We start from the raw sequence: 22,790 nt of genomic DNA on the forward strand, positions 1-22,790 counted from the left end.
TGATATTGATCATGCTGAGCTACCCCTGAATGGAGTGTCCACAGAGGTCAGCCAAAACCTATGATAGTATATACCACGAACGCCACCAGCTGTCACTGCACAACTTGATAGTCACCGATACCGAGACAATAGCTGTTGCACAGTTTGATAGTCACCGAGTATCTCGACAGACCAACCTGGGTTTCAGGCACGAGACCCCTGACATTAGAGTGGATCGTTCAAGCAGCTCCTCACGATCACCATGACGGACCCAGACCTCAACAATAAGCTCGATAGACTACTCACTCTATTGGAAGCACAGCTAGAGCTTACCAGACAGGGTCATCGAGAGGAACGATTACAACAAGCTCAACTGAGCAGGGAGGAGACAATGGACCTCTCTCACTCAGAAGACCAAGCAGGAGGAGGAGATGAGTCTATGATAGGAGACCCACATACTCCTACTCCAGCTCCACAACCAAGATGATCAGTCTCATTCAACCTGGATGAGCAGGAGGACATCAACTACGAGAAGTATGCTTCACCTACTGGGCCAAGATATGTCAAGACTAAGCTGGACCCCTACAGCAGGACTAGGACAGACCCTTACCCCCTGGACCATGAGGAGGATACCAGCATCATGGCAGAGCTTAACCAGTCAAAGCCCATCGCCACCCCCTTTCCAAAGTTCAATCCCTGAGACATGGAGATCTTCATTCTAGAAGCCGAAGCATGGTTTAAGTTCAACCAGGTGTATGAGCAGTCTAGGATGATCAATCACATGGGTGCTCAACTGGAAGGGACAGCAAGGGAGTGGTGGACCTCCAAGCTCCGTATTGATAGAGCTAGAGAAGGAAGGTTGTTCAATGATTGGCACTACTTCACAGAGCGACTGTCAGAGCAGTTCAACCCATGCAATGCTAGGATGGAGGCATACAACAAGCTGTTGGCTCTCAGACTCACAAGTGATGCTCCTGGTGCCACCACACATCATGTAGAGCAGTTCAGAGACTTGGAGGGACAGGTCAACCTAGATGACAATGAGCTAGTGATTGATCTCTTCAGAGGAAGTCTCACTCGCAGCATACAGGAGAAGTTCGAGAGGAATCCACCTGGGAAGAGATGGGAGTGGTACTGAGAGGTTGAGGAGATCGATCGACAGAGGATGCTACTACAGCAGTCCTCGGCTAGACACTCACTCCCAAATGCCACGTCACCTCCACTAAGAACTGGGTCTCGGCCAAATCAAAGTTCGATCCCCATCCAACAACCCACTCAACCTTATCCAGCTCAATCGCCATCACAAGCAACTACACAAGCAACTATACAAAACCTAAACCGACCCCTTCCTCATCATCCCACCCAACCCTCGAAGCAAGGAAGCCCTGCTCCATCAGGTATCAACACCTGTCATGTATGCAAGGGTATCGGCCATTGGGCCAGAGACTGCCCCAGCAGGAGGGTAGACCCTCTTAGCTCTTGACCCATGGGACCAAAGGTTATGGTCACCACAGCAGACCCCTTCGAGGAGGCCACCAACTCAGGAGATGGCCACACAGGCAGCACTGAGATGGGTGACCCCAAGGCCATGGACCTCAGCTCATACCAGCAACCCATGGACCCTGATCACGAGGAGGAGCATGATGATGATGACAATGAGGGAAACGTCAGTGGGGTGATGCACTGATGGCATGCATTGCTCTACAAACCTCCTCGCCATCACTCTGTATATATCAAGATTGTCAAGTATGTTTCTCTACCAGTGGAGGCAAAGCAGTACTGGAGCTCTCTGGAATGGTTCAAGACCATCCTGCTCGGATACTAGCTGATACTGGTGCTGGTTTGTCCATAGTCTCAGATTCTTTCATTAGTAAGTACCAAATACCCACAAAACCCATAAAAACAAGATCGATCCATGGTGTCACCAGGCACCAACTCTCCATCAATAGTTCTGCGAGCATGCAGGTATCTATTGGTACACACAATCTGGGTGTGGTCGAAGCTTCAGTGGCCGACACTGTGGACTATGACCTCATCCTGGGGTTCACTGAGCTACGGAGGCTCAAACCCACCATACAATGGGATACAGGCCAGCTGGAGTTCAAGACTCAGGAGCAGGACCGACCCCCAAGGAGACCCCCTGAGGCAGCAAGAGCAGGGGACCTAACCATGAGGAGACCAACCCTTCATGGTAACGAGTTTGTCTCAGCAGAGCGCATACTACGAGAAGCTCTAGAAGATGGACCCATAGGGTTCATGCTGTTGGAGGAGCCACCATCATCACTCCCAGCCTTTGGTTTTGTACCTACAGGCGCAGACAAAGGAGTCGAGATGGAGGTGGAGGTAGACAAGGTGGTGACGGCTGCAGACATACCAAAGCCATACCAACACCTGCGAGATGTGTTTGATGAGGTGGAAGCAGACAAGCTGCCCCATCATACTGAGCATGATCTCCACCTCGAGTTGATAGAAGGAGGTAAGCCACCTCAAGGGCCCCTATACCTTAAGGGACCCAAGGAGATGTCCGAGTTGAGGAGATACTTGGATGAGAACCTCGAGAAGGGGTTCATAAGACCATCGAAGAGCCCGGCACGATCACCAGTGCTCTTCATACCAAAGAAGGATGGAGGTCTCAGACTCTGTGTGGACTACAGAGGTCTCAACGAGATCACTGTCAAGAACAGGGCACCATTGCCCCTCATCGAGGAGCAGCTGTTCTTACTCAGGAAGGCAAGGATCTATACCAAGCTAGACCTTAGAGCAGCATACAACCTCATCCGGATTGCTAAAGGAGATGAATGGAAGACAGCTTTTGGCACTCAGTTGGGACTCTATGAGTACCTAGTGATGCCCTTTGGCCTAGCCAATGCTCCGGCTCACTTCCAGTCATTCATCAATGACATCTTCCGAGACATCATTGGGATATATGTGGTAGTATACCTAGATGACTTCCTGATCTTCAGTGACACTGAAGAAGCACATGTGAAGCATGTCACTGAGGTCCTCACTCGCTTAAGGAGCAACAGGCTCTTTGCTAAGCTGTCGAAGTGTGAGTTCCACACCAAGACAGTCGAGTTCCTGGGGTACATCATCAAGCTGACGGGCATAGAGATGGACCCAGAAAAGGTGCGCACTGTCAAGGAGTGGCCAATGCCAGAGTCAATCCATGACATCCAGAGGTTCCTGGGTTTTGCCAACTTCTATCGAAGGTTCATAGCCCACTTTGCTCGCATAGCCAAGCCCTTGACAGCACTGGTAAAGCCTATAGAACAGTTCAAGAAGTTCGAGCTACCAGAGGAGGCCCAACAGGCCTTCCACAAGCTCATCCAGGCCTTCACATCAGCAGGAGTGCTTCAGCACTTCGACTACCACCTTCCAACAAGGTTGGAGACTGATGCAAGTGACTTTGCTATAGCAGGAGTACTCAAGCAGGAGCATGAAGGATGATGGCATCCAGTGGCTTTCTACTCTAGGAAGATGTCTTCTGCCGAGAAGAACTATGAGATCCATGACAAGGAGCTCCTAGCTGTGGTCACCTGCCTCACTCAGTGGCAACACATGCTAGCTGGACTACCGAGCCAACTGGTCATCCTCACTGACCATGAAGCCCTCAAGTACTTCAAGTCACAGAGACGCATCACAGGTCGACAGGCTCGATGGGCAATACTACTAGCAGACTTCGACTTCATATTGCAGTATCAACCAGGAGACAAAGGTGGTGAACCCAATGCTCTCACCAGAAGGACAGACATGCAACCAGCTGGTGAAGAGCAGGATCACAATGTGAGGCAACTACTGCCTCCTCGAGTGTTCAAGGAGACAGCAGACCATGACTTGACCCTAGTGGCCCCTATGCTCTCGATGGAGTCCATAGCATCAAAAGGTCTCAGAGACCTGGTCAAGATCTTCCAGCCCTTAGACCAAGAGCTACAGGAGATACATAGGAAGAAGCCCTTCGAACTCAAGGATGACCTATGGTACAGTGGAGGAAGGTTGGTTATCCCCAAAGTGATCATGCCAGGGAGGACCAACAACCGACACTCAAGGAGTGCCAAAGAGGTAGATGGACAGTCTCTCTCTGTAGAGCATCTGCGATTCATGGTGATGACCCAATGCCATGATGGTATTACTGCTGGACATGTAGGAAGAGATGCTACCATCAAGGCAGCTCAACAACATTACTGGTGGCCAAACATGACAGCTTGGATTGCAGACTATGTAGCAAGTTGTCCTGTATGTGCTAGGTACAAAGCTCCTCATCACTGTCCATATGGATTGCTACAGCCACTAGCAACACCAGACAGGCCCTGGGGCTCCATATCCCTCGACTTCATCGAAGGACTACCACCATCGAAGAAGTATGACTCCAAGACCTATGACTCTATCTTAGTCATTGTCGACAGGTTGACCAAGTTTGCCATACTAGCTCCAACCCATAAGACAGTCATGGCCAAACAGACTGCAGTGTTGCTATATGGACACATGGTTAGACTTTTCGGATACCCAGATCACATGGTCTCGGACTGAGGCAGGCAGTTCATATCAGGAGCATGGAAGGCATTTGCAGAGCAAATGGGTGTGAAGCACTCACTTAGCACAGCCTACCATCCTCAAACTGATGGTCAGACAGAGAGGGTCAATCAGGTCATTGAGCAGTACATAAGGATGTACTGCAACTATGAGCAGGATAATTGGGCTGACCTGCTGGACACTGCAGCATTTGTATACAACAACATGGTCCACAACAGCATTGGTGTCTCACCATTCTTTGCATGCTATGGATGGAACCCCAAAGCTCATCCTGACATCCCTCAACAACTAGGAGTCAATGATCCAGGTCACTTCAAGTACCTCATGGATGGAAAGGAGCATTGCAAGTACCTCCAGGAGCAGATCAGAGAGGCACAATGTAGATCAGTAGACCAGTATAACAGGAAGCACAAGGACATTGAGTTTAAGGTGGGTGATATGGTCTATATCAACCAACGAAACTGGAAAACAAGGAGACCCACACCCAAGTTAGATACCCAGTTTGCAGGACCCTACCCAGTTCAGGAACAAGTAGGACACCAAGCTTATCGAATCACATTGCCAGCAAACCTTAGGGTGCATGATGTGTTCCATGTCTCCATGCTTGAGCCAGCAAGAACAAGTTCTCTTCCTCAACATACTGAACAGCCCACCATACCATCACTTCCAGATGAGGACCTCGACTTCGAAGTCGAAGCACTCATCGACAAGCGTTCACACAATGGGACACTGCCCCGACCTCATCCAGGAGTATGAGGTGTCGGAGGGGGAATGAGCGAGTAGACAAAGTAGAGAGAGGAGGAGAGAACAGGAGGAGTAGAGAGAGGAGGAGGAAGAAGAATGACGATTGAGAGAAGGAGGAAGAGGGTTGTTGGCGATGTTGTCAAGGAGGAGGAGGAGGAGGAGTCAGCATGAACCAGACCAGAGCATGCCTTGATGGAGCTCGGCTCTTAAGAGGGGGGTAGTGTCATGGGCCTGGATGCTCAAGAAGCAGGAGGGTCACTGGTTCATATGGAAGGAGCACAGGTATCGAAGATCTAGTTGATACCAGTAGAGAGCATGGTCGTAGTGCAGTCTCCATGGAGACCATGGACTTCTATGGACTCACATGCAAAGGAGGACCAAGCCATATGCGAGGAGGGCCAGGCACAGCCATGAGGAGGACCAAGCTCGAGGAGCAGGCACAGCCACGAAGAGGACCAAGCTCAAGGAGCATGCAGATGGTTACCACTCAGGGGCTCGAGAGACAAGAGCCAAAGGAACTGTCACTGATCAAAGGAGAAGGAGCAGTGTCGAAGGAGTCGACACCAGGTCATGAGGAGGAGGAGCAGTGTCAAAGGAGTCGACACCATTCAAGAGGCACAGGGGTGCCAAACAAGCAGCAGGATAGCAAGGAGGAGGAGCAGTGTCGAAGGAGTCGACACAGCTCAAGAGGCACAGGGGTGCCAAGCAGGAGAAGCCCCTGAACAGTACTCGATGAAGAAGGTACTCTCTGGAGAGAGAGCAGGAGCAGCATCGCTGGCAATGCTGTGAAGAGGTATATAACCATGCTTTCTCATCATCATAGGTTGAGTGGATCCTCATCCACTCTACTCACCATAACTAGTTATCACTTCAGCATAAGTATATATTAGTTTCAGTCAGCATAGCAGCAATCTATCAAGGTTGCTCCTCATCGTAGTGTGTGTGTTGTATCACCACTACCTGACATCCGAAGGCACCCATAGCAGGTTAGTGGTCTGGATCAAGATAGAACTGAAGGCAGTAGTCCACTGCAGTCCGGGGATCACTTCAAGCATCAAGTCAACACACTGGACACTTGTGTTGACACCACCAACCTTATCACCAACACCATCAACCTCATTATCATCAACACCCACCAACCTTATCACCAACATCATCAACCTCATCATCATCAACACTCACACCAGACCTTGGTGTCATCATAGCATTGATATTGATCATGCTGAGCTACCCCTGAACGGAGTGTCCACAGAGGTCAGCCAAAACCTATGATAGTATATACAATGAATGCCACCTGCTGTCACTGCGCAACTTGATAGTCACCGATACTGAGACAATAGCTGTCGCACAGTTTGATAGTCACCGAGTATCTCGACAGACCGACCTGGGTCTCAGGTGCGAGACCCCTGACATGCTGCTGGATCACTCACAGTCATCTGATTGAGCTGAAACTTTCCATGTCACTACTTTCGATGTGTATGAAGGTGCCCACCAAGTTACATTACAAGTTTCATTGTAGTCAAAAGCCCACAAGGTCAGGAATGGAGTGGTGTTGCTATTTGGGAGCATGCTCCATAAACTGTCCCACAATAAAATAAAAATCAGCTCTTCTTCATAGCACAATTTTTTTAGTCAATGTCAATATCAATTCCACAGTCTTGGAGAGAAGAAGCAGTGCTTTCAGATGATATCAGACAGTGTGGCAATACAACTTATAGCTATTGAGCATTAGAGTGATGTATGGTGACATGTAAAATTATGGGACAGTTTACGCACGTGCTGTATGCTTCTCATTGCTTTGTACTTAGTCGTCTTCTATCTATCGCAATTGCTAACCGTTTTCGCCGCTCTCCACCTGCACATTCTTCAACAGTTTTGGTGGGTTCCATCGTTGCAGCAGTGAGGTCAAATGCCGTGAGGAAGGTACGCTTTCCGTTGACAGAATTCTGACACCCCGCTCGTCAACGGACTGACTCCGCTTGTTCACGGAATACAACACAGCCAACGAATTGATCGAGAACTGCGACATTCATGAAGTCTTGTGATCTCAGAGTGAAAATGACGAGAACACTCCCGCTTGCTGACAGATCAAGACATGAGAGTTGCGTTGACGACATGAGTGTTAAGGTTTGGTGACGCTCACGAGCCTGCTCGTTGAGGGTTCAACCTCCGTTTGGTCACGGAACATCTACGCACGTGAACGGAACAACACAGCCCAAGGGATTTGGTCTACGACTGCAGCCGTTCCAGTAAGACTTGTAAGTGGGCGGACACCGACAAGGGCCTACACAAAGCCTCCTCTGTCAGTCAAGAATCAGCAGAGAGGACAATGCCATTCAAAATGCGACTAAATACATGTAATGGCGAAACATTGGAAAAGGCCGTGTAAAGACAGATGGTAGCTAAAAGTACAGTTCGGAAAGCAGATATACAGATGGAATCAAGCATAGTGATGCTTGTTCCTTAACCAGAACACATCAAACACGCATCTTTGTTAGCGATCGAACATACCAACTGATCAGCTTCCAGCTGACGCAGCCTTTGCCTCTCCAGTGCCGCAGCGAAACCAGGATCTACCTCGTTACCCTCTGCAGCCTCCTCGAGCTGTGCAGTCTTGGCGGCCTCGGTCTCGGCGGCGGCTTGGGCATCAGCGATGCGCTTGAGCTCGTCAGATCCAGGTCCGTCTTTGGTGACTGTGCCGTCAATGCCGAGCTGACCAACACCTGAGGTGAGACTCTCAATGGAGGACTGGGAAGGGATAATAGCAGCAGAAGCCGGAGCAGGAGAGGTGGGAGCAGGGGTAGCGTCCTCAATCTTCTTGGAGGGTGTGGGGGACCGCTTGTTGGCTGCTGCCTTTGCCTCGTTGACCTCAGCAACGGAGAGTGTGAATTGAACAGCGTTGGATGCTGGCTTGGTACGGAGGTAGTAGGTACCCGTCTTGAGACCCTTCTTCCAGCCGTAAAAGTGCATCGAAGTGAGCTGACCGAACGTAGGAGCGGACAGGTGGATATTGAGCGACTGCGACTGGCAAATGAAAGCACCTCGATCGGCGGCCATGTCGATGATGGCCTTCTGCGAGATCTCCCAGACAGTCTTGTAGAGCTTCTTGATACGGTCGGGGATACCGGGGACGTTTTGGATGGAGCCACCGTGAGCGATGATTCGGTTCTTCATTGTGTCGTTCCAAAGTCCCTGTTCGACCAACTCGCGGAGCAACCAGGGGTTGACGACCTGGAATTCACCAGCAAGTACACGACGAGAGTAGATGTTGGAAGTGTAGGGCTCGAAGCACTCGTTGAAGCCCAAGATCTGACTGGTCGAAGCAGTGGGCATGGGTGCCAACAAAAGTGAGTTACGAAGACCGTGCTTGGCGATGTTAGCCTTGAGCGAAGCCCAGTCCCAGAGGTCGGAGGGAGTGACACCCCACATGTCGTACTGAAGTTCTCCCTGGGAAGCGGGCGAACCTTGGTATGTCTCGTAGGTGCCGTGCTCCTGAGCCAACTCGCACGATCGCTCGAGAGCGGCGTGGTAGATGGTCTCGAAGATCTGCACGTTCAAACGACGCGCCTCAGGGGACTCGAAGGCATACCCCATGATCATGAATGCATCGGCGAGACCCTGAACACCGATACCGATGGGACGGTGACGCATGTTGGATCGACGAGCTTCTTCAACGGGGTAATAGTTGATGTCGATGATCTTGTTCAAGTTCTTGCAGATGGCTTTGGCGACCTCATGCAGACGCTTAAAATCGTAGACCTTGGTAACAGGGTCGATGAAGGTGGGGAGGGCGATGGAGGCCAAGTTGCAGACAGCGACCTCATCGGGGGCAGAGTACTCGATGATTTCGGTGCAGAGGTTGGAGCACTTGATGGTACCGAGGTTCTTCTGGTTGGACTTGCGGTTAGCAGCGTCCTTGTAGAGGATGAAAGGATTACCGGTCTCGGTCTGAGACTCGAGGATGGCGTACCAGAGCTTCTGGGCCTTGACGGTTCGCTTACAGCGTCCCTCAGCCTCGTAGCGCTCGTAGAGACGCTCAAACTCGTCACCGTAGCAGTCGGCAAGGCCGGGGCACTCGTTGGGGCACATGAGCGACCAATCGCCATTCTGCTCGACCCTCTTCATGAAGAGATCGGGGACCCAAAGAGCGTAGAAGAGCTCACGGGCACGAACTTCCTCCTTACCGTGGTTCTTGCGCAAGTCGAGGAACTCAAAGACATCCGAGTGCCAAGGCTCAATGTAGATAGCAAAGGCACCAGGACGCTTGTTACCACCTTGGTCGACGTAACGAGCAGTGTTGTTGAAGACACGGAGCATGGGCACGATACCGTTGCTGACACCGTTGGTACCGGCAATGTAAGAGCCGGTACCACGAATGCAATGGATGTTGAGACCGATACCACCGGCGGTCTTGGAGATCATGGCACAGGTCTTGAGGGTGTCGTAGATCCCGTCGATCGAGTCATCCTTCATGGTGACAAGGAAACACGACGAGAGCTGAGGGTGGGGGGTACCGGCGTTGAAGAGCGTTGGCGAGGCATGAGTAAAGTACTTTTGCGACATGAGGTTGTACGTCTCAATAGCACTCTCAATGTCCTGGCCGTGAATACCGACAGCAACACGCATGATCATGTGCTGGGGACGCTCAGCGACCTTGCCGTTGATACGGAGCAAGTAGGATCGCTCGAGGGTCTTGAAACCGAAGAAGTTGTAGTGGAAGTCGCGCTCGTAGATGATGGCCGAGTCGAGCTGGTCCTTGTGCTGCATAACGACCTTGTAGGTGGCATCAGAGATCATGGGACTGTGTCTGCGATTCTTGGGGTTGACGTACTCGTAAAGGTCCTGTACGACCTGGCTGAAGTTCTTGCTGGTCTCCTTGTGCAAGTTGCTGATGGCAATGCGGGCAGCGAGGACGGCGTAGTCGGGGTGCGTTGTTGTCTTGTAAGCGGCGGTTTCGGCAGCGAGGTTGTCGAGCTCTACGGTGGTAACGCCCTCGTAGATACCGTCGATGACCTTGCGGGTGATCTCGATGGGGTCGACATAGTTCTGGTCAAGGCCGTAGCAGAGCTTGGAGATACGAGCTGTGACCTTGTCGAACTTGACCACCTCCTTGCGGCCGTCTATTGAGAGTGAGCAAGGGAAAAGAGCGCGTTGTCAGCTAGATATTCGGGGGCGAGACGTGCCGCGCCGTGCAATAGCGATGATGCTTACCTCGCTTGTATACATAGATCATGTTGTGAGTCTGACGGCGATGTCAATCAGCGCAGAATGCTGGTGGTATATATGGAATGGGAAACACGTTGCGAAGTGGCGATGGGCGATGAAGAAATGCAATGCAAAGCGCGCGGTGATGAAGGGGTAGAGACGTGCGCACGGTGTTGGCGTGAATGACAAGTGGAAGATGCTAAGGAGAAGGGGGTATGGTGGAGAAGAACCAGTGGGACGATGAAGAAGGACAAGACGTCGAACGGAAGCACGGCTGAGCATTATATGTTGGCGAGTCTCTGTGCTACTCTGAAGGGGAGGAAAATTCCATGTTGTGTGTTGCTCTCTGCGACTCTCTACAAGGCAGCGAAGAAGCAGTTGAGCTGAGCAACTTGGCGTTGACTCATTTACACCAACGCATGTCGCGTTCCAGGCTGAGTCAAACCGCGATGGCGCTCGCCCCCCACCCTTCACCCCAGCCAAGAGACAGGCAGGTAAAGACGCGGTGACGAAAAAAGAATCTCGAATCTCGGACTGGGAAGACGTGACTGCGTTTTTGAACTGGAATCCGAAGCTTGAAATTTGACTTGTTCGAACGCGCTGTGCTCTTGTTGAAATTCCGTATTCTCCACCGCCGCTCTTCTTGTCCGAGTTGGAAACCTCGAATTCTGATCTTGACTTGAAGACGCGCTTTCTTGACGCGTTGTGTTGGCGTGTAAAGTGCGAGAGAGTTAGTACAAGAAGAGAGAACCAACACTCGACAACACATCTTCCAACACATCTCAAAGGCAGAGCGGCTTTCCTATCTCGCTCTCTGTGTTTGCTGGCACCGAGTCGCGTCTGGAAGTCCGAGGTCTAGACGCCTCTCCAACAACTTGACCTGCTGTGTCTAGATGATATGTTGTGGAGAAGGCGACCTGAGACTGCCGAATCCTTTGCCCGCTCGATCGACGCCAGGACTGTGTTCAGCACGTCTCTTTTGACTACCGTGTTGATCGGACTGCACGTCTGACGAGCACCAGTCGTTTCGTATCTTTACAGCATATACAACCTCAGTAGTCCTCTCTATAGGTGAAGTGAAGCTTGTGTCATTGTACTCCACTCCAGAGAGCGATCTCATCGTGTCCCATGTGGAAAGTAGACAATCCATCATGGTGATGTAAGCAGACATAAGGCGATCCGAGAGAGATCAGGCACAGCAGATCTGATCGGAGATTAGGAAGAGACGATCTCGCCAGGGATCGGAGCCAACCTGGTCCCGCTCGTTGTCAGGCATCATCATTAAGTAGATAGCACCCACACTTGGTATCAGCCTCAGAGATGTATACAGTACACACATAAACTGTCCCAAGATTTTACATGTCACCATACATCACTCTAATGCTCAATAGCTATAAGTTGTATTGCCACACTGTCTGATATCATCTGAAAGCACTGCTTCTTCTCTCCAAGACTGTGGAATTGATATTGACATTGACTAAAAAAATTGTGCTATGAAGAAGAGCCAATTTTTTTTTATTGTGGGACAGTTTATGGAGTGCTCCTCAAGAACACCTTAGTACTTTGTATGCCCTCCTTTGGCCTTCAGAACCACCTTGATGCAGTATGGCATACTCTCTATTAGCATCCTACATGTCTCTGGAGTGATCACTTTCCATTCAGCTTCACATCTCTTGAGCAGTTCATCCCTGGACTTTGCAATCATACTATACTGTGAAAGTTGCATTTTGAGATGGTGCCAGAGGTGTTCAATTGGGTTCAAGTCTGGTGACTGCCCCAGCCATTGCATAACCTTAATGCTATTGCCTTCCAACCACATTTTTGTCTTCTTCGACATGTGTTTTGGGTCATTGTCTTGCTGAAACATGATGTCAGTGTATGCATGCTGAAGCCACAAATCTGAGATTGTTTTCAAAAGCTTGTCATTCAGGATATCAATGTATTGGTCTGAATTCATTGATCCCAGCACCAAGTGTATACCTCCAACCCCTTCCCACATCATACAGCCCCAGATCATGATGGAGCTGCTGCCAAACTTGACTGTTGGCCTGACAAGCTTGCTGTTGAAGCTGGCATTCTTAATCCAACAGAACTGCTTCCCATCCAGTCCAAAGAAGTTGATCTTTGTCTCATTGGACCATACCACATTCTTCCAATCCTCAACAGTCATGTCCTTGTGCTCATTTGCAAATTTGAGATGCACTTTGTAATGCCTCTTGAGTAGCTTCAGTTTATTCACTAACCTTCATGCTTTGTAACAACAGTAATGAAGTGCTTTTCTTACTGTCATTGGGCATGCTTTGATGTGAAATGTCTCCTGCAGTGCATGACATGCTTTCCTGACTGTGGAGGTTGAATTGAGCTCAAAATAGTGGTCCAGGAAGCAAACATGATGAGGCTGGAGTTTTCTTGGCTGGCCCCCCTTTGACTTTGGAGCATTGGCAGAGGCACTTTTGCTGATGTGAGACACTGTAGACTTGCTCAGACTGAGTTTCTCAGCAACTGAATGGGTAGATTCTCCATTTTGGAGGTGAAAGAGTGCCAATTGGTGCTTCTTGGGAGTGGTTTTTGTCATGATGGTATAGATATGATGGTGTCAGACTGGAAGTGCTGTGTCACAGGGACGGCTGGCCAGCGCAAGAGAGTGCGCCAAAAGATCAGCGGCAGTTATGGTAATGTCACATAATGGAGCAGTATATGAAGGGTGCACAGAAGATCAACATATGAAGGGTGTGCCAGATTGTTCAGAGCCAAAAACCATTGGGGATCAATGAGATTAATTGGGTTGGCAGCACACATGAATTACGAGATTGATCGAACCCTGGGAATCCAGATCAATCTCATGGGATTGGTCAGGGTCAGTCAGATCAGCATGCCTCAACTAGTCAGCTGATACAAACAAGTATTTGGAGCTGTGCCAACATGACCACATGACCAAGGGGTTGGGTCACAAGGTTCAACAAGTGACTAAAGGGGTTTCACAAGACAAGTCAAGATGGAACTGTGCCAACATGACCACATGACCAGGGGGTATGGTCATGAGGTTCAACAAGTGACTAAAGGGGTTTCACAAGATAAAGTCAAAAGGGAGCTGTGTCGAAAGGGGGCATCACACATCAGGCAGAAGGAGAGCATGAAGGTGAGAGGGCAGTGTTGCATAACCCTTATGCCATACAAACAGTAGGAGTGCAGTATCGAAGGGATTGGTGCCAGCAGGACAAGACAGTGCCTAACAGGGGACAAAGGCCCCTCAAGAGGAGCAGGATAGGTGTCAAGGGAAAACACCAACCAGATGCATAAATACTCTCATTCTACCATAGCATACAAGTGGATCCACATCCACTCTGACTTTACTTACTTTATACTTTACTTACTCGGTTATGTATCATCGCAATAGCAGTGCTCTTGCAATGACTCTCAATGTGTGTGTTGTATCACCGTTAGTTGACAACTGTAGGCAGTGTTCTTCAACACCTGTGGTCCAGTCCCTTGCTGTAGGTGGTGTTGCTCGACACCAGCAGTCCAGTCGGTTATTGTAGGCAGTGATTCACACCAGCAGTCCAGTAACTCCTGTCCTCTGTAGGCAATTAGCATATTGCAGTCCAGATGATGTCCAAGAGCATTATCAACAGTACTACAAACACTTGTACTGTAGGAGAGGGTGTATCACCTGTCAGGGGTCTCGCGCCTGAAACCCAGGTCGGTCTGTTGAGATACTCGGTGACTATCAAACTGTGCGACAGCTATTGTCTCGGTATCTGTCTCAACGAGCTAGTTGTTCAGTGACTATCAAGTTGCGCAGTGACAGCAGGTGGCATTCATTGTATATACTATCATAGGTTTCAGCTGACCTCTGTGGACACTCTGTTCAGGGTAGCTCAGCACAATCAATATCAATGCGTAGATTATGATGACACCAAGGTCTGGTGTGAGTGTTGATGATGATGAGGTTGATGGTGTTGATGATAAGGTTGGTGAGTGTTGATGGTAATGAGGTTGATGGTGTTGGCGATAAGGTTGGTGGCATCAACATGAGTGTCCAGTGTGCTGACTAATGCTTGAAGTGATCCCTGGACTGCAGTGGACTACTGCCTTCGGTTCTATCTATATCTGGACTGCTAACCTGCTATGGGGCACCTTCGGACATCAGGTAGTGGTGATACAACACACACACTATGATGAGGAGCAACCTTGATAGATTGCTGCTATGCTGACTGAAAACTAATGAGTACTTATGTTTCTAAAGTATTGACTAGTTGTATGGTGAGTAGAGTGGATGAGGATCCACTTGACCTTTGATGATGAGAAAGCATGGTTATATACCTCTTCACAGCATCGCCAGCAATGCTGCTCCTGCTCTCTCTCCAAAGAGTACCTTCTTCATTGAGTACTGTTTAGGGGCCTCTCCTGCCTGCTTGGCACCCCTGTGCCTCTTTGAGCTGTGTCGACTCCTTCGACACTGCTCCTCCTCCTTGCTATCCTGCTGCTTGTTTGGCACCCCTGTGCCTCCTGAGTGGTGTCAACTCCTTCGACACTGCTCCTCCTCCTCATGACCTGGTGTCAACTCCTTCGACTCTTGTCTCTCGAGCCCCTGAGTGGTAACCATCTGCATGCTCCTTGAGCTTGGTCCTCTTTGTGGCTGTGCCTGCTCCTTGAGCTTGGTCCTCCTCATGGCTGTGCCTGGCCCTCCTCGCATATGGCTCAGTCCTCCTTTGCATGTGAGTCCGTAGAAGTCCATGGTCTCCATGGAGACTGTACTATGACCATGCTCTCTACTGGTATCGACTAGATCTTCGATACCTGTGCTCCTTCCATATGAACCAGTGACCCTCCTGCTTCTTGAGCATCCAGGCCCATGACATCACCCACTCACCAACAAACAACGTTTGTGCTGCACAACCTCTGAATGGAGTGTTCAAGGCAGTCAGTCGAGACTTACTAGGCGACGATGCTTGGTTACGTTTAGGCGAAACATATCGAGTAGACCTTACTCAATCAACCTCAGTTAGTCTCTGGCGCACGATCGCTTACATGCTGCTGGATCGCTCACAGTCATCTGATTGAGCTGAAACTTTCCACATCACTACTTTCGATGTGTATGAAGGTGCCCACCAAGTTACATTACAAGTTTCATTGTAGTCAAAAGCCCACAAGGTCAGGAATGGAGTGGTGTCACTATTTGGGAGCATGCTCCATAAACTGTCCCACAATAAAAAAATATTCAGCTCTTCTTCATAGCACAATTTTTTTAGTCAATGTCAATATCAATTCCACAGTCTTGGAGAGAAGAAGCAGTGCTTTCAGACAATATCAGACAGTGTGGCAATACAACTTATAGCTATTGAGCATTAGAGTGATGTATGGTGACATGTAAAATCTTGGGACAGTTTATGTGTGTACTGTATATCAAGCTGGGAGTGCTAGGCTCTCACCATGTTCACTTGGTCAATTGAGTATATTTGTTTCTGTCTAAAACTAGCAGTGACATCGTACTCAGACTCTACCCAATCGCCAGTTATCGGGACCAAACTTCATCAGAGCAATGGTGGTGGGTGATGATGAGTAACGACGGAGAGCGAGGTTGGCGGGAATGTTGGAACGGAATCGAGGTCATGTGACCTCACAAAAACAGCTCCGAGTCCTTGCAAACGCTCTTCAGACCGCACCAAGAAAGTTTGAGATCCGCTCCGACAATGTCACCATGTGTGCTCGTAGAAATCGTTCGTCACCAAGCCAAGTGACGGACATTTTCAACGTTGAGACTCGTCCGACCAGAAGCCTGCACTTTGAGAGTTCCGATGAGGTATGGAGACTCTTGTCGTGTAGCTCATGACGAGTGTATCACTGTACATCGAAGTCGTTTGTTCGTGTTTCCCAAGCTCGCAGCCATAACACTCTTCTGCACAGAGGAATACAGAGATGACATGCGCCAAACTCTCCTGAGACGCTATTTGACGTCGATCCCCAATAGCAAAGGATGAGACCTACGTTGTTGTCAGCCCCTCCGTGTCCAAGTGGAGGCCACGCACATTGCAGGATGAAACGAATTGCGCCGGAGCGCCGGCTACCAGTGGTTGCCAAAAGCCGGGAACGACTCTGCAAGTGAGGACGGTGTCGACCAGGGGCCGGTCAACCATTCCTTCTTCACAACGCTCACACAGTCACAGTGCTCGCTGGTTACAAAGTTACGTGGCCAGAAGCACCCAGACACCAGCAACAACAAAGGAGAACATTACGAATGCATGACAAGAACGGAATCGCGTGATAGGTGATAGGTGATATGAGATATGTATTGAGAGCTGTCAGAACGCAAGAACTAGCGAGCCCATAGAGAAGCCCATAGAGCATAGGCCCACTGGACCAGCTCCAGTCTGGGCAAAAATAGCGGCGTTTCTGGCAGAAGCATCGCTCCTCCTCCTACAACTGCCTTGCCGAGCCCGCCAGCAGCTTTTGCAGCCGCGAAGCCACCAGCCCGCGTAACGCCCTGAGCAGCACCACCAAACTTCCCTCCTGCTACGCTGAAGCTCGTGAACCTGCTGCTGTTCTTCCAAAGGCTGCCCATCCCGCTTCCAACCAGTCCGGCCACCGCCAACGCATTGGTGCCCATTAACCCGCCTAATGCGCCTGCTGTGGGATCGCGATTGTCATCACCCGGATCCTCAACATCACCTGTCGACGGAGCAAAGTAGAATCCAGCTACTAGTACCATGTAGCTAAGAATGCAGATCGTACCTCTGTAGTAGTTACTCCTACTCTCAATGTACGTGTAGGTGAGCAAGAATACCGAGAAGATGATCGCGATGACATCCCATCGCGGGAAGATGAGGGTGAAACTGCGGTGAATGAGGTTGTCGTCTGATACTCCGGCATTGTAGTACGCGCTAAAGACGACCATAGCGGGGATTTGGATGAGACAGACTTGAAGTGCGTAGGCGGAACCGATTTCCATCGAGAGGGCAATGTTTCCGTTGATAGCGAAGGACATCGCGTTCATAAACTCGGTGGTGTTCGGTACAAGAGCGAAGAGAGTTATGCCGAGGAACTTCTCGTCGATACCGGATCCGTCCAGCACAACATCGACTACATCGACGAGAATCTCGGCAATGATGGCGTAAAGAACAGTGCAAGAGAGTAAAACGGTGAGAGAGGTACCACGAGACCACGAAGGAGCATCGTGTCCACCGTGACCCTCCGCCTCTTCACCAGCTGCGTCTTCGTGCATAGAGACATGCTTGCCGTGGTTTCCTGCAGCGCTGATCGAGTTGTGATGGTGAGCTCCTCGCTCGGTGGTGTTGGCGGCCTGTTCGTGCTGATGTTGCTGCTGAAGCACGTTGTGGAATGCCGAAGCGGTAAGGGCCACAGCTCGGTCGTACTCTTCTTGACTGAAGTGCTCGGGGAGGTGCAAAGGTCGTGGTGCCCCACCCTCCTGAGTAGCATCTGTTGGCTGACGCGCGTGACTAGAGGAGGGACCTTTCACAGTTCCAGGAGCAGAACCAGCTCCACTGACCGCAGACGAATGCCCCTGAGCCCGGTCTCCACCAGCAGGATGAGTAGTCGGAAGCAACTGTTGCATCACAGCAGCCGGTACAAGTCGCTTGTAGATCGAAGCACGTTGCGCAGAAGGCAAATGAGCCAGAGTCGCCTGATTGACGGCTATACCATGACCCTGCTGCACCGGCTGAGGGTTTTGCCAAATCTGCGAAGCATGCGTACGCAACGAGAACCAAAGACCGACACCGTACGAAAGCACCAAGATGACCGTACATGTGTACATCAACCCTCGCACGTTCTGCTGGAAGAAAGGATCCGTTGCCGGTGGAACGTGCTCGTAGAAGCATCGCCTGCAGCTCCAAGAATCACCTGGAACATTACCCGTCGGGCAACCCTCACAAGTCAACTGGAATGTACCGTAGATCTGATAGAAGAGCGTCGGAGTCAAGATTCCAATGATGGCCATGATCAGCATGGTACTTGTCACACCGGCCGACCTAGCATTGAATCGCTGCTCCTTCCTTCTCGTCGCACCTGAGCACATCGATAGACCAGGCATCAGCAGCACACCTGCCAAGATCGATCCGATCAACGAGCCCTCGACCAACCTTGCTTTCTCTTGCGTCAAAGCAATAGCATAGAGGATAATCTCGATGATCGAACCGAAAGTTGCGTTGATGACCGCACCCATACCGATACTACTCTGAGCACTGATACTGGCGACAGCCATACCAATGAAGTACGACAGCGGAATGACACTTGCCAAGGCAAGCATGAAGATGACACCTTGGCCAGAGATGAAGGCCAAGAAGCCGTGCTTGATCTGGTGGTGCTCGACAAAGCGCTCGATGAGGAAAAAGTCGAAGATCGTGAAAAAGACAAGAGGAAGTGTGTTGACGAAGAGGATGTTGACACCTCCGACGGTGTACTTGTAGTACTGGCTACCCACAGCTCGGTAAGTGCAGAGCAGAATCTTGCTTCGTCGCTGGAGTGTTACCTTGCCGGCGTTGATGGACTTGGGACGTGGGGCAGGCTCACCTGGCTTCAGTGGGAGGAAGAACTTCTTCGCTGCTCCAGCGATCTCGTTTCCGTCTTCGTCGTGCGTCTTCTCAATACCAGGTGCAGAGCGGAAGTGGAGTGCCAGCGGACGAGTGGCAAGGTTCTTGAGCAGTACCCAGGTCAGCTTAGCCATAGGAATGGGGAAGACCATACCCCAGCATGCAAGACAAACAAGACCCATCAGCGGGAAGAGCAAGATAGCGTAAAAGATGCCAAAGGCAGTTCGACCGCCAATGCGTTGAGCAGCACCGACATTGCGACCCTCATCATCCTGGACGTAGCCATAGACACGCTGTTCAGCTTCGATACGCTCCAGGTCGGTAAGCGGTCGTCCAGCTTCATTATCGTACATGGCACCGTAGCCGTTGGCCTTGTTCTTACCCTTGAGCGAGCTTGTCTCATCCTGCTCCTGCTGCGAAGTAGGGCTGGATTCGCCTTGCTCAGAAGCACGAGGAGTAGACCTGCGCGCTTCCGAGCCGCTGGACGAACCAGCATCGGCATTGTGACGAGCGCCATCATCACCGCTACGGATGGTTTCGTGTTGGCTGCTGTTGAGCTTTTCGCGAGGAGTGGAAAGAAGGGATTGGGGACGAGAGTTGAAGGGAACAACATGTGAGTGATCGTGAGGGAAACGAGCTGCAACTGGGGTGAACGAGTTCTCGATCCACTGCGAGTCGGCTGTGGGGTCGGCAACGTCGGCGTTGGATGCAGTACGGTCGGCGCTGTCCGGGCCCACCTCTACCTCGACATACTTGCCAAATGGCCAGAAGAGGTATCCACCGAGCTCCCAAACGACTCGAGCATACCTCGAGCCTCCAAGCGGGCTGAGATTGATGAGAATGGAAGAAGCGTAGCAGATGAGTGAGAGCCAAGAACCAAAGAAGATGGTCCAGAGGATGTTGCCAGGAAGCAAATGACGCTCTGCAGCAGCACTGGGGATGGAGTGAAGAGCAATCTCGGCGTTGCGGGTGACAGAGCGAGACTTTTTGTAGAGGGCTGGTTTCCAGATGGGCAGACCGAAAGGATGTTCGATGTTGATGGCGTCTTGACGATCCTTGAGGGTATACTCGACATCCTGGTCATCAAGAGGGTCATCGTCTTGATCGTCATCTCCGGCGCTGTTGCCATACTCGGGTTCACCGTCATCGTCATCGACTTGGAGCCTTGTGGCATCCTGGTCATGCTCGTCGCCATGATCACGTCGACGTCCACCAGCTAGGCTAACGATGGTGTCGCGCTCTTCGTCTTGGTCAAAGTCGTTACTTTCACTTTCTGCCAGGCTGGAGCTAGCGTCGGTAGCAGTGCGGCCGCTGTTGGAAGCAGCGCCAACGGCAGAGAAGGGGTCCTGGTTGGCAGCAGCACTGGGAGTAGCTTGGTTGGCACTTTGTGGACCTACGGTGCTCTGCTGGCCATGACTGAGAGCGCTGAAACGATTCTGTGCGCTGTTCTGGTTGGAGCTGGGACGACGAATGTGGCCGTGCGGTGAGGGATAGGCAGGAGCGGAGGAGAGCCTGCTACCAGCACCTCCAGGGCTAGGAAAGGCGGGCTGAGAAGTGGGCGAAAGAGGGCCGAATTGGGCAGCGTTTGGGAAGGGAGGAGGTGGGAGCATGATGGTGGTGGGTCGACCGGATCGATCGGGTCTGGGTGAAGGTGAGCTGGGACGCTGACCAAGGATGGCAGAACTAGGCTTGAGGCTGGGTGAGAGAAGCGCAGCAATGGCAGATCCACTCGGGTAAGCAACCGACTGTCGAGAACGATCCTTCTCGGCTTTCTTTCGCATAGCTTTCTCGCGCTGACGAGCCTTGATACGACGACGAACGAGCTCTTCACCTCTGTCGTGCGGCTCGACTTCATCGTCTTGTTCATCGAGTGGGGAATAGCGACCGTGCTCGGCGGCATCGAGATAGTCATCGTCACCGCGATAAGCACGGCTCTGTCTGCGTGCTTTGCTCGAGTCTCTGGTGTTGGCGGAGGGAGGGCGGGCCTGGTGGGAGCTAGCGACGGTGATTGCGCTAGCAGAGCGAGCGGTAGCTAAAGTCTCTACAAGCAAGCCAGGTCGGCCGATGGAGGTGCCTTGACGGATAGCGTTATCAGCAGAACGGCCTCTGTTCTGAGATCGACGACGCCACTGATCAGCGTCGTCTTCAGCACCCGAACTGTACTCGGAAGCAGACATGGCTGAGAGGGTCTCAAAGTCGGAGGTAGCGTAAGAGACGGAGCGCTGATTGTGAGAGCCTTGCCTGCCGAGTGCAGGGCGTGTTTGCGTTGTGCCTAGCGTGGGCTACAGAGGCGATTGAAGCGGACAGATGAGAAAGCAAGTAAAGTGTCAGTATCGTTGTCGGTGCGCATAGAGACGGAAGCGTCGAGCCAAGTGGTGCGTTGCGGACTCACATTAGCTTGACCACGACCGATAGTGGAGAGATTGCCATCATCATACGAGCCTACTTGTCGGTCGCTGGTGGTCGAGCAAGACTGGCGCTGAGGCTGAGTCGTGGAGCAAGGAGTATCTTGCGGGATGAGCGGACGAAGAGCAGTGTTGGCTCTCAGCGTCGATCCAGCCGGTTTAGTGGCAGAAGAAGGATTGCAAGGGATGGCTTGAAGATGAGATTGTGTGGCTCTTGTGCTGAGTGATGGCGTGTGAGAATCGTCGCTGTGCCTCTGCTCGCCCGTCGGATGACCCGATGACGAGGAGACTGCCGAAGAGCGCTTCTGCGCATCACTGCGAGGATCGCTCATCGTGGATGCCAGTCAGCAAGGGCGGATGATCCGAAGAGATCCTCTGGCTGTTGTTATCAATCGACTTGGTATACCAAGTTTACTATGCTCGTGGCAGCAGTGCTCTTTGGTGTTGCTGTGTGCTGCTGATGATGATGCTGTGGCCGTGGTCGGTAACCAGAAAGGAAGACAAGAGAATCCCAAACTTCAACCTGAGTTAATGGACGTGGTAGCTGAAGGGTAGAGCAACTGTTGGCCGATCAAGAGGCAGGGGCAGGGAGAGCGAACGGGCGCCCTGTTCTCTCTAAACCAAATCGGCACTTCCGTTGTAGCTGCGCTGTAAAGTGTGGAGCTGCGCCAGAAAAGAAGCAACACACACGCAACGCGCTTATGAAAAGAAAAGTGTTGTTCTCCTGCCGCTCAAGTAGCTTTGGCGGGTGTTTAGGGGCCGCAAATTTCCAATCCACAGAGGCGGCACTGCACAAGTGTGCATTTCTCAAAAGGGGCAGACTGCAGTAAATTTCCTTTGGCGTGCCGCCGCCGTCAAAAAGGAAAAAAAAAAAAAAAAAAAAAAAAAACATCTCTCCTCTCCCGCCCCCCCGTCTCAGTTAACGATGGTTGTTGGACCAATCTACAGTACTCGACCCTCACGCACAAAGAACATCGGAAACAAGACGGAGTGTGAAATCGGACAAAAGGTCTCCTAATGGCATCATAGAGCAGCACAAGATGACTTGTCGCTGACAGCATTGGTCTGAACATTCAAGTCTAGCCCATGAGCAGTCGCAAGATTGTTTGCTCTCGACTGATTTGCTCTCGACTGACTGCAATCAGAGGCAAATAAGCTGAGAAAATGTGAAAAAGTATAGTCCCGATAACTGGTGATCGGGGCGAGTCTGAGCACAATGTCACTGCTGTTGTTAGACAGAAACGTGTATACTCAATTGACTCAAGAGAGAGAATATCTCATGATCCATCTTGACAACGAGCGGGACTGTGTTGTACCCGATCTCTGTGTAGATCTAACCCCCCCCATGTCCCGATTACGTTTATGTCAGCACGTATCA

At 51.1% G+C, this 22,790-nt stretch overlaps 3 protein-coding genes across 3 annotated transcripts; 1 reads left to right on the forward strand and 2 right to left on the reverse strand.

Moving 5' to 3' along the window:
• Positions 1–2,148: 2,148 nt before the first annotated feature.
• UHO2_04416 (uncharacterized protein) lies at positions 2,149–5,044 on the forward strand (the record flags this gene model as incomplete). The annotated part of the gene is made up of 5 exons (XM_041558408.1): positions 2,149–3,362; positions 3,453–3,971; positions 4,284–4,464; positions 4,516–4,938; positions 5,018–5,044. The coding sequence occupies 5 exons, from the start codon at positions 2,149–2,151 to the stop codon at positions 5,042–5,044; spliced, it is 2,364 nt and encodes a 787-aa protein (XP_041414342.1).
• A 2,672-nt stretch (positions 5,045–7,716) lies between these two features.
• On the reverse strand, positions 7,717–10,486 carry UHO2_04417 (putative RNR1 - ribonucleoside-diphosphate reductase large subunit; the record flags this gene model as incomplete). Its single annotated transcript, XM_041558409.1, has 2 exons — positions 7,717–10,373; positions 10,465–10,486. 2 exons carry the CDS (start codon positions 10,484–10,486, stop codon positions 7,717–7,719), a joined length of 2,679 nt encoding a protein of 892 aa, XP_041414343.1.
• Positions 10,487–16,774: 6,288 nt separating this feature from the next.
• Positions 16,775–21,744, reverse strand: UHO2_04418 (uncharacterized protein; the record flags this gene model as incomplete). Its single annotated transcript, XM_041558410.1, has 2 exons — positions 16,775–21,289; positions 21,400–21,744. 2 exons carry the CDS (start codon positions 21,742–21,744, stop codon positions 16,775–16,777), a joined length of 4,860 nt encoding a protein of 1,619 aa, XP_041414344.1.
• Between the last annotated feature and the right edge of the window lie 1,046 nt (positions 21,745–22,790).

Source organism: Ustilago hordei (genome assembly GCF_900519145.1).
Source record: "Ustilago hordei strain Uho2 genome assembly, contig: UHO2_contig_09, whole genome shotgun sequence".
In the NCBI taxonomy this organism is placed as follows: domain Eukaryota; kingdom Fungi; phylum Basidiomycota; class Ustilaginomycetes; order Ustilaginales; family Ustilaginaceae; genus Ustilago; species Ustilago hordei.